The 13,354-nt window shown below is 39.3% G+C and overlaps 1 protein-coding gene across 1 annotated transcript in view; it reads right to left on the bottom strand.

Annotated features, from left to right (window-relative positions):
* The window catches only part of CDON (cell adhesion associated, oncogene regulated), a 207,503-nt gene that overhangs the window by 82,227 nt on the left and 111,922 nt on the right, over positions 1–13,354 (bottom strand). The window contains exons 8-10 of the mRNA XM_007947239.2: positions 6,922–7,220; positions 4,364–4,538; positions 1,713–1,844 (exon numbers count right to left, since the gene is read on the bottom strand). Coding sequence (XP_007945430.2) covers positions 1,713–1,844; positions 4,364–4,538; positions 6,922–7,220 — 606 coding nt within the window. The remainder of the gene's footprint in view (positions 1–1,712; positions 1,845–4,363; positions 4,539–6,921; positions 7,221–13,354) is intronic.

Raw genomic sequence — 13,354 nt, 5'->3', positions numbered from 1 at the left:
AGTCAAAATCATTGCTATTAGTTTGTCTATCGTTGTTGTTGGCTATTGTCAAGTTGGCCCGACTCACCGTGACCCCATGAACCATGGAACACAGACTGCTGTGATCCACAGAGTTTTCATTGGTTCATTTTCAGAAGTAGATTGTCAGGCTTTTCTTTCTAATCTGCCTTAATCTGGAAGCTCTGCTGAAACCCAAACGGGATGCTAAACCCATTTAGTATCATTGTTGTTGTTGTTGTTGTGTGCCGTCGAGTCGGACCCAACTCATAGCGACCCCTCCTTGGGTTTCCGAGGCAGTGTCACTACGGAAGTAGATTGCCCCATCTTCCTTCCGAGGAGTGGCTGGTGGGTTTGAACCACCAGCCTTCTGGTTAGCAGTCAAGTGCCTTAGGCACTATTTAGTATCATAGCACCACACAAACTTCCAATGAAAAACAAGTGGTGGCTACCTGTGAGGTGATTGCCTGGGAATCAAACCCAGGTTTCCCACATGGAAAGTTGAGAATTCTATCACTAAATTACCACTACTGTCCATTTTTCTATATTATTCACTATATGGTTATTAGGAGCTCTGGTAGCATAGTGCCTAAGGCACTTGACTGCTAACCAGAAGGCTGGCAGTTCAAACCCACCAGCCACTCTTCGGAAGGAAGGTTGGGCAATCCTACTTCCGTAGTGATACTGCCTCGGAAACCCAAGGAGCGGTCGCTATGAGTCGGGGCCGACTCGACGGCAAATAACAACAACAACATATGGTTATTGGTTTGTCAATATCACCCACTATACTGTAAATTTCTTAAAAGCAAGGACGTTTCTCTGCTGCTCCAATATTTAGCAAAGCATCTACTACAGTTTGTGTTAAATAAACAGTAAGGTTTTTTGTTTCTCAGATGCTAGTATTATTCATATAAATTTTGATAATTATTTAAGTAGTCTGCTTAAAATAGCTGAAATGTTCCTCAGAGGTGAAAGTACTCAAGTAAAAGAGGCTCTGCTTAGAGGCTCTCCAGAGGGCAGTTCAAAAATGTTATGGCCTTATGAGTTGGGTCTGACTCAACAGCACATAACAACAACAACTTTTGTCTAACACCAATTCAGGGAAACCACAAATATATGGAAAAGAAGTTTGAAGATCTTCAAGCTCAGCAATGAAATCTTAAGTTTTTCCCCAGATGTAGCGGCAGATTAGCACAATCACAAAAAGCACATTATGTTGCAACTGTAGCACTGGTAAGTGTGCAATTTAAATACCAAAAAGAAGTCTTTTAAAATTTTTACTGCCAAGACATTTAAAAAATCATAAGATTAACTAGATAGTGCAATGAAATTGAGTATGATACATACTCCTTCCATAAAAGAAACAAAATCTTTCCACGGGTAACACCATACATTTTGCTATGCCACCTCACAAAGAGAGAGACTTTCCATGCTCAAGATATAAATTTGCCTTCCTTTGCCAGAGGAGAGACAAAATAACCCTTTGATTAAGTTATAAAACTTAGCACCAGAAACCTTTTGAATCTGAGTGATTGACTTAATACTAGTCATGACACTGGATTTCCAAATTTGAAAACAGGAGACTGAAAGAGCTAAAGGGTAGGGCATGCTTGATAACAGACACCCTACACCACCCCTTCCCCCAAATAATCTGAAGCAGGTCACTAACATTTGTAAACAAACAATATGAATAAAATGCAGATCCTTTCCTTTACCTCCACTGTGCCGAGAGGAATCTGTAAGCACCACTCCAAAGTTGTTGCTTGTAACCTCTGAATCAACAGGATGCTTAGGGATTCCTATGGGTGGAGCAGATGCCTGAGTGTTTTTTGATGAGGCTGTTTTTTCTAGAAATATTAAAAAATATATATATATATCCTGTAACACAAGCTTATGTATAGTAAAGTAAGAAAAGAGCATTGTGAAACTTCAAATGATATACAGATATAAGAACTTATCTGAATGGTCTAAATTTAAGACTTACATGGTAAATAATTAGCTAATCTGAGAAAATGATTTTAAAAATTACTTTGTCTTTTCCTTACACCTTTAAGGGAAAGCCAAATGTGTCTTTAACTATCATACTAACTTTAATTTACTCACAGAGAAAACAACACAAGTGAAGGAGCCAAGAGATGAGTGACGGTCTCAAGTGTACATATTTCTTAATTCTAAAACATAAATTCGTTATTAAAGAGCTTCTACTAAGTTTCCTCACAGAAAAATTGTCATCCTAAATTTTAAAACTTCAGAAAGCAAAAGAGTGAAATTAAGTGATTTTTTTAAAAATTAAATACATTCTTACAGTATTTACAGGTTAGACCTATGAATGACTAAAGACTAATTGTGGAAATTAACTCATGATACATTTAACATAACATATAATAATTTTTCTGGGCAGTCTTAGTAGTTAGATGAAATAATTTTTTTCAAAAGCCAGTAGAATATTTCTCCTCAATCTTCATACCTCCTTTTTATTATAGTTCCATACTAAAGACTGGCGGTTCAAACCCACCAGCCACTCCTTGGAAGGAATGTTGGGCAACCTACTTCGGTAGTGATACCGCCTCGGAAACCCAAGGAGGGGTCACTATGAGTCGGATCTGACTTGATGGCAGTGAGTTTGTTTTTTGAGATACCAAAATATTCCTCCATTCAATTCTCACCTCTACTACTAAAGTCTTTGTGTTTATTTAAGGCTAAGCTATGATACCATCTTTTCAATCAAGGCTACCCTCACAATCTACCCTGCAGAAACAGGACTTTGAATTGATTCAAAATGGTTTAATAATTGCCATCATAAACAATGGCTGCACATGTGCTACATAGCAACCAAACCTGTTGTTCATGGTATTTTGATGCCGTAGGAAACAAACAGCTGTGCCCCACTCAGAGATGGTGGCCAACTGTGTTACTTTGAATGTGTGTTGCTCTCTAGAGTCCTGCCAATAATGTTATTCTCCAAGCGTCCTGCCATAGTCCTTCCTTCTGAAAGTTTCAGGAGGATGATATGGGAGACTGGATTACTGGCAAGACTCCAGGGAGTAACATTCAAAGCCGCAAGGTTGGCTACCTACTCAGGGCATTTGTTTCCTACTCAGGTCAAAATACCACAGGCGACAGATTTGGTTGCTATGCAATGCAGATGCAGCTCTTGTTTATTAAGCACTTACTGAACTGTTTTGAACCAGTCTGAAGCCCTGAGCAAAAAGAATGTCCTTTTTTTCTGCTGTCTCCAGCCTTTTCTTTATAAATCTTTTATACTACCTGTCATTCTACTTCTGGTCTATTTGCTGACATATTTGCCCTCCTACAATGTATCCTCACCATTGCAGCCAGAACAATCCTATTAAAACATATGGCAGATCATGCCACTCTTCAGCACAAAATCTGCCAGTGCTTCCTGTCTCTCTCAGTGTAAAAGTCAAAGTCCTTTCAGTTGACTATGAAGCCTTGCATGAGTTAACCATCTTGCCATCCTGTTGGGCACCTCTCCTATTATGTTGTTGTTGTTGTTATCTGCTATCAAGTTGGACCCAACTCATAGCGACCCCTCCTTGGGTTTCTAAGGCAGTATCGCTACAGAAGTAGATTGCCCCATCTTCCTTCTGATGAGTGGCTGGTGGGTTTGAACCACCAGCCTTCTGGTTAGCAGTCAAGTGCCTTAGGCACTATGCTACCAGCCTGCTCAATTACTGTGGGTCAGTCACACCGGCCTCCCTGATGCACCTAGTTGCACAAGCACATGCCACCTTCTCTGACCTTTGTACTTTCTCTTCTCTGATGGGAATGCTCTTTCCCTAGATATTTGCAGGGCTTTCTATCTACCTCACCTCACTGAGGACTTCCCTAAGCACCTACTTGAAATTATAATAATTCCTGTCCCGCATGTTTCCTGTATCCATCAGTCACCACTTTCTACCATAACTATCACTTAGGTATAAGTTTCTCCCAACTAGAACATAAGGTCCATGAAGGCAAGGGGTTTTGCCTATTCTAGTGAATGCCCAGCACATAGGAGGCATTTAGTAAATATCAGCTGTACTGAATTAAATCCTTCCTTGTAGTTGGTATTTATGTATATGGATTACCTTCCTTAGCAAGGATAAGCTCCAGTAGAGCGGATCTTGCCTTCTTCATTTTTGTTTTCCCAGCATCACCTACCCTAATGTATTATATTCCATAAGCACTCAAAACTATCTATGGAATACTGAAACCATTCAGTGTGCCCAAAAAGGTACAATAATAAGCATGCTTTAATAAATTTATATAAGAATTTCTGTTATCCACAGGGACTTGAGAGAATTACTAATAAATTAGACATCTAGACAACCAGCTTATTCTTCCTAAGGAAGATCATGCTTACCTTTGCTAGTTCGGAAGGTTAACATGGCAGGTTGTCCTTCTCCTGCTGCACTTCTAGCTACCATCAAAACTTCATAGAGACTAGATGGCTCGAGTTCTGTTAAATGGAGCTCATTTTCACTTCCTGGGACACGGACTGTGTGCCAGCTCCCCACCATACCAACAATATCATCGAGCTGCTCAAGAGAAAATAAACCATGAAAAACAGGAGATGAAGAGCAGAACAACCCTTCACTCAAATTTAAGAGTCCCTGGGTAGGCAAATGGCTAAGCGGTAGGCTACTAACCAAAAAAGGTGGTGGTTTGAATCCACCCAGAGGCACCTCCTACTTCCAAAAGATCAAAGCCACTAAAACCTTATGAGGCAGCTCTACTTTGACACATATGGGGTTTCCATTATTCTGAATCAGCTTGGTGGGAATAGGTTTGGCAAATCTGGCCAAGAAATTTAATAAAAACTAGAACTGATTTAATTCTAGATAAATTTTGGAAAGTGATATACCATTGTCAGTAAAAGAGACACAAAATTATAGCAAGAAATATAAATAGACCTGTACCTGCAGCAAGAGCTTAAGAATTTTCATGGCAAAAAGATCTTACAATTACCTCTCACTTGTGGCCTTAAGCGAGCTATTTTATCACCCAGAGTTTGTTTCCTTTCATTGTAATGGCATAGCTCCTTTATTAACAAACTTAATAGGAGAATAAAATAATCTGTATTATTCATAATATATATAAATATATGTTGTTGTTGTTATATGCTCTCGAGTCGGCCCCAACTCATAGTGACCCCTCCTTGGGTTTCTGAGGCAGTATCACTACGGAAGTAGGATTGCCCAACCTTCCTTCCAAGGAGTGGCTGGTGGGTTTGAACCGCCAGCCTTCTGGTTAGCAGTCAAGTGCCTTAGGCACTATGCTACCAGAGCTCCTATATAAATATATGGTAAATTGAAATATACATCATATGTTTGTATGTATACACACTGTATGATTATGTATTATATATTCCCAGCACCTTGCTTGATGTCTTGGTACATAATTTTTTTTTGCATATGTGTTGGTGGAAATAAATTTAAAAAAGATCCAGTTGGTTGTATCTTGGTTAATGGCAAGAAGGGATAGCATTACATGGAGGTTTCAAGGTAGATTAAAAAAAATAAAAAAACCAAACTCACTGCCATCAAGTTGATTCTACCTCATGGTGACCCACTTTGGGTTTCTAAGGCGGTAAATCTTTAAGGAAGTAGATTGCCCAATCTTCCTTCCACAGAGTGTCTGGTAGGTTTGACCTGCCAATCTTCTGGTTATCAGTCAAATACCTTAGGCACTTTGTTTATTTAGAATCATCAGGTTAGAAACAGTGGATAAACTTTCAAATATCACCATGTTAATTTTTTCAGCCATTAAAAATTTTACTATTAAATGATGGATACTCAAACAAATCTTAAACCAAAACCAAACACACTGCCGTTGAGTCGGCTCCAACTCATAGAGACCCCTCCTTGGGTTTCCAAGGTGGTATCACTATGGAAGTAGATTGCTCAATCTTCCTTCCAAGGAGTGGCTGATAGGTTTGAACCACCAGCCTTCTGGTTAGCAGTCAAATGCCTTAGGCACTATGTCAGCAGAGCTTCTAAACAAATCTTTGACAAAATTATTTTAAATATAAGTGTATCCTCTCCCACTTCCCTCATTAGTTCCATTACATACAGAAGAGATTTTTCACTTTGCTCTAACGTCGTCATTATTGTTAGGTACTGTCAAGTGGGTTCTGACTCACCAACCTCATAGACAACAGAATAAAACATTGCCTGGTCCTCACAATCATTGCTATGCTTGAGTCCATCACTGTAGCCACAGTGTTATGGGCTCTAACATAAGCCCATAAATAAGTGATCAAACAAGATTCTAATACAGTTAAGACTAGTAAAACCAGGTGCCCTGAAGTAAATTCCAACTTGGAGGGACTCCATGTATGTCAGAGTAGAAATGTGCTCCATAGGATTTTCAATGGCTGATTTTTCTAAGTAGATCACCAGGCTTTTTCTCTGAGGTGCCTCTGGGCAGACGTGAACCTCCAACCTTCTGGTTAGCAGATGAGTACATTAACCATTTTCAACACCCAGAGACTCCCATACAATTAAGAAGGCAATTTGAAATGCAAACAATTGTCACAGATAATGCCAGAAGAATTTGTTCAAACAGTTGTTTCTAACAAGAAACTGTTTTCTTTGCTAAATAAACTATATTCTACTATCTTAAGAATTATTTTCAAAAAGTGGTATATAAAGCTTTATATCCAAGGGGTTAAAATATTTTCTAAAGAATATCAAGAAGTTACTGGGTTCTTAGATTCCAAATCAGGGAGGAAATTATCTGTACTTCATTCTTAACGTTTTTGTAAAACTGGGAAATCCAGCATGAGAGCTGGAAAATTTCTCATAAACTTATCATTCCAGGACACTTCTGTTCTATTTTCTAGCACTCTACAAATAATCATGTAGTATACAAATAATTTTGAGGTGTGAGATTAAAAGATGTTAAATGACAAGACATTACCTTTCGATACTTCACAAAATAGGCATTGATAGGAAGTCCGCCATCCTTTCCAGACCTCCAGACCAGGTTGTATGTATCTGATGTATGAGTCTGTGGAGGGCTCAGGATAATGGGGGCATCAGGAACAGAAGCACTACTGGTATTTTTCTCTGATGAAGATTCCACTGTGCTGGAACGTAACTTCACTGGAGATGAGCTCAATAATCCAGCTTCTGTACCATCTCTTTTATCTCTGCTATCACTCCAAGGAGCATCAGACAGTGTCACTGTTTCTGCTTTTGTATTTGTTTCAAAAGGAACTGCAGATGAAAAGGGAAAAGAAATAACCTGAAAAACATTATCATTTCAAGGTTCTACACAGTCATACATTCTGAGAGTAATTAGCACCGTAGATGTAATAACATGTAATGTTTCCATTTATAATTCATAGAAACATCAAACTTCCAGTGGCCATCTCTTGCTCATGATGGAACAAATGAATTGTTTGAAAAACCAATTATATGATGCAGTAGGTTAGTGGTTTTAAAGGATTTTATTTCTCATTGCTCTATACTGGAATTCCCTCTTTTACAATGACAATTTGCTAGTTTAACCTCAGAAGATTTTAAGTTGAAGACTGAGGCTAATTCTAATTGGTAAATGAAACACAATGAGTAACACATTCTGTTGGGAACAAGGTGATATAGACAGGAAGGAAATGGCCAAGAGTTAAGCTATTATCTACTGGACAGCAAGTCTCCAGAGATACCTCCCAGGACTGACACCCTTGGACAGTGCCTCCAACTGTGAATTCAGACTGGCCCTTGGACTCACTTAAACCAACAGAAGGAAGAAGTGAGCCTGTACTCAGTTGGGCTTTAAGCCTTAAGAAGGCCTAGGACATTTTTTGTGTTCTTGGGATCCAGCTGCCACAAACAGATGCCCAAGCTTGTGATGTGGAGAAGCTATGTAGCAAGAGAGAAACCAAAAGACAGAGAGAGGTATTCTAGCACCCACAAAGGCACCAGATATGTGAGTAAAGCCACTGTGAAAGTTCCAGCCCCAGCTGCTATCTGCTACCATTGCATGAGAGACCCCAAGCAAGATCAGCAGAAGAACTGCTAGCTACATCTAGTTATCCCACATAATCATAAAAGATAATAAAACAACAGTTGTGTTAAGCTACTAATCTTTGGGGTAGTTAGCTATGCAGCAACAAATAACTAAATACTTAATCTAAGCACAGCAAGCAATTTCTGCATTCAAGAAAGGGTAGAATGAAACTAACATAACTAGCATATGTAAAGGAAGAATTTACTTATTTCTAGAACTTGTGTTTCTGCATAGAACTGAGCATTGGCTTAAGAAATTGGCAACCAAAAGAGAGATACAACAAGAAGACAGCCTTAGTATTTGCTACTAAAATCACACAGAATAGATAGAAGAAGGTAAAAATATGTTTTGCAATGAAAAAATTAACAGGTTGCATATCACCCCTGTGGTAGTTAAGGTTATGTGTCAACTTGGCTGGGTCTGGTTTGGAGTGGTTGGGCAGATGGATGTAATTATTCCTCATGATGAAACTGGTAATCAACTCCATGGTGGAATCTACTGTGAGCAGCTAAGTAGCTACCTTAGGGATGCGGTCTACTCCCAGTATATAAGAAGACACTTTGAGAAAGATCTGAGCTTCTTCACACATTTGGATCCTGCATTTGGTCCAGTCATCAGTGAATGAGTGGCCTGCCATGTTGTCACCAATCTTGGGACTGTTTCTGGCCTTGAATTAGTGCCCTGTTGTGTGGTTTGGTAACATTGGGACTGTGCTATTTTACTTGTTGTTCTTGAGTTTGTCACCCCCCGCAGCCACCAGCTGCCTGGGTTAAGAAACACCTCCAGCTCCAGTGGGCTGGGACCAAGAAGCAGAGCTGAAGCCCAAGGTCAAGGGGCTTTTACCCAGTCCCTAGAGCTGGCACTTTGAGCTCGGACTTCTAGCCTCCTGAACTGTAAAAGAATAAACCTCTGTTTGTTGAAGCCACCCATTTGTGGTATTTTCTGTTAGAGCGGCACTATAGAACCAAAACATGCCATCCCCCAAAAAAATTACTAAGCACATGCCATATGGTGTTTAAACTCTTCTACAACAAAATACTACTTCCAAGCTCATGCTAAGTATTTAATAAACATAATCATATTCAATTCTCAAAAGAATAGTCTTAGGTAGATAGTAATATTCCCACTTCATCGAGAAGAAATTAGGGTTCTAAGAGATTAAGTGACAACAACTGGCAGAATAAATGTTAGTGGTTCTATTGTAAAAAAAATAAAAAATCAAGGGATCAATTTATTAATATAGATATATACATTTACTGTACTAGCAATACATATGTATGTGTATATATATATTTATATATATATAGAGAGAGAGAGAGAGAGAGAGAAAGTGAGTCCTGGTGACACTGTAATTAAAGCATTTGTCTGCTAACCAAAATATCCGTGGTTTGAACCCATCAGCCACTCTGAAGGAAAAAGATAAGACAGTCTGCTTCCGTAAAGATTCACAGCCTTGGAAATCCTATGAAGCAGTTCAACTTTGTCCTATAGGATTTCTATGACTTGGAATTGACTCAGCAGCAATAGGTTTAGTTTGGTTTGTGTGTGTGTGTGTGTGTGTCCAGTACAATAAAAAATAAGGATTGACAGCTTGGTTTCTCTGAAGTGATGTTAATACTGGCAACAACAACAACGAAAATCTCCTATTTTTTACTGCGTGTGTGGAGGAGGGGAGCAGAGGAAATAACATTACAGTTATTTTTCCATAATGAGGTCATATTCCTGGTAAAAGGTGAGTGTGTTTTTAGAACTACTGCACTTTGGTAGAGAACCAACAAAAAACAAGACTAACAGTGTAAGGTCAGTTCTCTGTTTATTTAAAAGAGAGAAAAGGTATCCCAGAAGCATCCCCCATCAAGAAAAACAAGAAGCCAGTGAGAAAATGATGTCCAAGTGAGCTAATTAAGTTCACTGAGACAATTTCAAAATATTGCTCCTGGAACAACCCTGTTTATCTAGTGAGTCAGAATGCACATTGGATGTGAAGAGTGTGATTTGGTGCCTGTGCTTATAGAAAAATGGATCCCAGCAAGGAGAGGTAATGAGCTGTGGTTCAGGGTAGTGGAGAAAGACCTTTTACTATTAGTAGTTTCACACATCCTCTGGGTAGCTCACCACTGGCAAGTAGTATTTGATTGTAGAAAAGTTTAAACACCCTACTACCTGAGAAAAATTATACTGCAGTCTGCCGACTGTATGAATTACCAAAATCTAACTTCTGTTTTTTATGATGCAATGAGACTGTTACACAACTTTTGTTAAACGGGGGATTCCACTTACCTTTCCACTATTCCTAATAATATAATTTGGACACTCAAAAAATATCTTAAAAGTAGTTTCAAAAGTGTCTTCACATATATTATTTCTTAATTTATTTTCAAAACAACTCTGTGAAACAAGTAGAAGAGACATCTAGCATTCTTTAAGGTAGGATGTTTTATTAATTAGAAAAATACTGGCAAAACTCTGGCTTTCTAAGTACTATAAATTATGGCAGTGTAAATAAACTTAATGACTAAGTTGAAATTGAGTACAACCAGATCTGTCATGGATGTTCCCACTGTAATCACTCACAGCAGTAACTCCCATCCCAAACTAGTTAGGAAACCAAGCCAACTCCCATTATAGTTTCGAAGAGTTTCTACTCACTCTACAAATATGTGTACATCCAGGACCTCTGAAACTAAGGGTCTCTGGAAAGAAAAAAAGTAAGGGGGGTAGTAATTTCTTTCTCTGACCTTGCTTTCTACCCTTTCACAATAAACAAAGTAAATGACAGTGTGCTAGAATTTAATATGGCTTAGATTCCTATGGACAGAGTAGATTTTTATGTACTTTCTGAGTTTGAATAAACTCCCTAGATCTTAATAATTATTATACAGCATATAAAATAGGCAATGTAGGATCATTTAGGGAGCTCTGGTGGCATAGTGCCTAAGGCATTTGACTGCTAACCAGAAACCTGGCAGTTCAAACCCACCAGCCATTCCTTGGAAGGAAGGTTGGCTACTTCAGTAGTGATACCACAGCGGAAACCCAAAGAGCGGTCACTATGATTCTAATCAACTTGATGGCAATGGGGATTTTTTTAAAATTATTTTTAAATAGCTGATGGTGTTTATTATATGTAACAATGGAGTTTTATCAAGACATAAAATCCTGGACTGGGGTAAGGGATAATAAGGGTGAATCTTAAGGATCTTCTAATCTAACGTAGAGCAATTACAAAACAAGATAGCTCATGTAACTTCTACAGGCCTCAAATTTCTCATATTTAAAGTGAAGCAATTAGATAATATATCTAGTTCCATCAGCTACAACTACATCTATGTCTCCCTAATACATTATATTTACATAATATAATCACTTCAGCTGAATTCTACCCAACTAGCTCCTGTATTACACCTATCTCACAACTAGCAATTTTGAGCAGAACTACTCTTCACTTGAAGGAATAGATACACACACCCATATAATACAGTACTCAACTAACTTCTATTTAAAGATTCTTCAGCTTACTAAAATCAGGAACTATTTCTTCCTTCTCTAAACATAAGGGATAACTCCTTCCTTTATCAAAAAGGATAATTATAATCTAATAAACAAAAAAAAAAAAAAAACACTGCCGTAGAGTTGGATCCAACTCACAGCAACCACTCCTTGGGCTTCCAAGGCAGTATCACTACAGAAGTAGATTGCCCAAACTTCCTTCCAAGGAATGGCTGTTGGATTTGAAACCATGAGCTTTCTGATTGGTCAAATGGTTAATCAAATGCCTTAGGCACTATGCCACCAGAACTCCCATAATCTAATAATAACGCACTGCTGTCAAGTTGGATCTGACTCATAGCGTCCCCTTCTTGGGTTTCTGAGAAAGTATCACTATAGAAGGTGCAGTGTAATAAATTACTTAGTATGGCTTTTCTATCCATAAGTCATTTTAAACTCAGTGGTGGAATGAGCAACTGAGGAGCTCCTGATTGTAAATGTTATCCACCTGGGTTATTTGTTGGGTGTAGCACAATGCAATGTTATGGGAGGCTCTCTCTCAGGTGCTTAGAGTTCTGATGCTATGATTGGCCAGTTTGGCCACTCTGCCAGGCTCAAAAGGAGGCCTCCTAGAAGCAGAACTCTCTCTGACTGGTGGTTGAGGAAGACGTGCTGCTGAAAGAGACACATGCTGCTGGAAAACAGACACAAGAGACACACATTGCTGAGTAAGACACCGAGGGACACGCACTGCTGGAGGAGAGACTGTGAGAGACTTGGCTGGGAGATGGTGGGCTGGGAGAGAGACTGAGCATTTTTTTCCTGAACTTGAATTGTAGCCTGGTACTTCCCTAATAAACCCCACAATCTGTGAGTTCTGTGTGGCCACTGCAGTGAATTAATGAACCCAGGAGAGAGGTGGTGGGTGCTTTGGGAGGAAGGTTGGGGAAAGGGCTGGAGGGAGGCAGCATGTCTGGCCTCGCAGAAATAGGCCTTGGGCTATTGATGGTGATTCAGTCTTCCTCTTGTGGGATTAGAGGAGGTCAGAACACGTGGCCTCCTTGCCGTTTTTGCAGAAGGTGATTGCCCAACCTTCCTTCCGAGGAGTAGCTGGTGTAGAGACTACAAATTATAACCTAATATTTAGTATTTAAGAAGGCTTTCTTTTCCCAGACACCATTCAAAGCATATGTTAACTCGTTTAATTCTTACATCAACCCTCATGAATAGAGTTCAAGAACCTGCCCTGGATAACACAGTTTATAAGTGAAGAGCCAGGATTCTAACACAGCCTACATGCTAAACCACCATGTCAGTTCCACCTCTAACATTTGTAGAGCAGCATAAGAGTATAAATGGAAGTCCCTGGCCTTCTTCATTTTGCTTCTACCTCCAGCTCCATCCAGAGCTAGAAGGCCATGTGTGCATGTAAATGGAAAAATAACTGCACACATCTAAATTCTGTCTACTCTATCTGCAAAAGACTGCTCCTTTGGCTTAGGGTGCCCACACACTAGTGGTGTGGTCCACACTCTCGAGAATGAAGTAAGAAAAAAGATCTGCATGGAACCAGACAGAATTCTGGGGCCCCAGACCTGTTGTCTATAAAGAAGAGCATGGGGTGCAGGCTCCCCATAAGCACATTATCTTAATCCCATGGATTCTTTAACCTGCAGAACTTGAGGACCCAGGCAGAAGAAGCCTACACTAAATTCCTTAAAGCAGAGGCCCAGGACTATGAGCAATACTACTCTATGACAGCCTGCCTTTCTCATGACAAATATGGTGATGATCTCCATATAACTAACTAGTTATTGAGAAATGCTGCTCTAAATGCCAATTGATTTAGGTC

The sequence above is a fragment of the Orycteropus afer genome, unplaced genomic scaffold (genome assembly GCF_000298275.1).
Source record: "Orycteropus afer afer isolate SDZICR_OR568_19922 unplaced genomic scaffold, OryAfe1.0 scaffold00178, whole genome shotgun sequence".
Classification (NCBI taxonomy): Eukaryota; Metazoa; Chordata; class Mammalia; order Tubulidentata; family Orycteropodidae; genus Orycteropus; species Orycteropus afer.
This window is presented reverse-complemented; position numbering and strand designations above follow the sequence as displayed.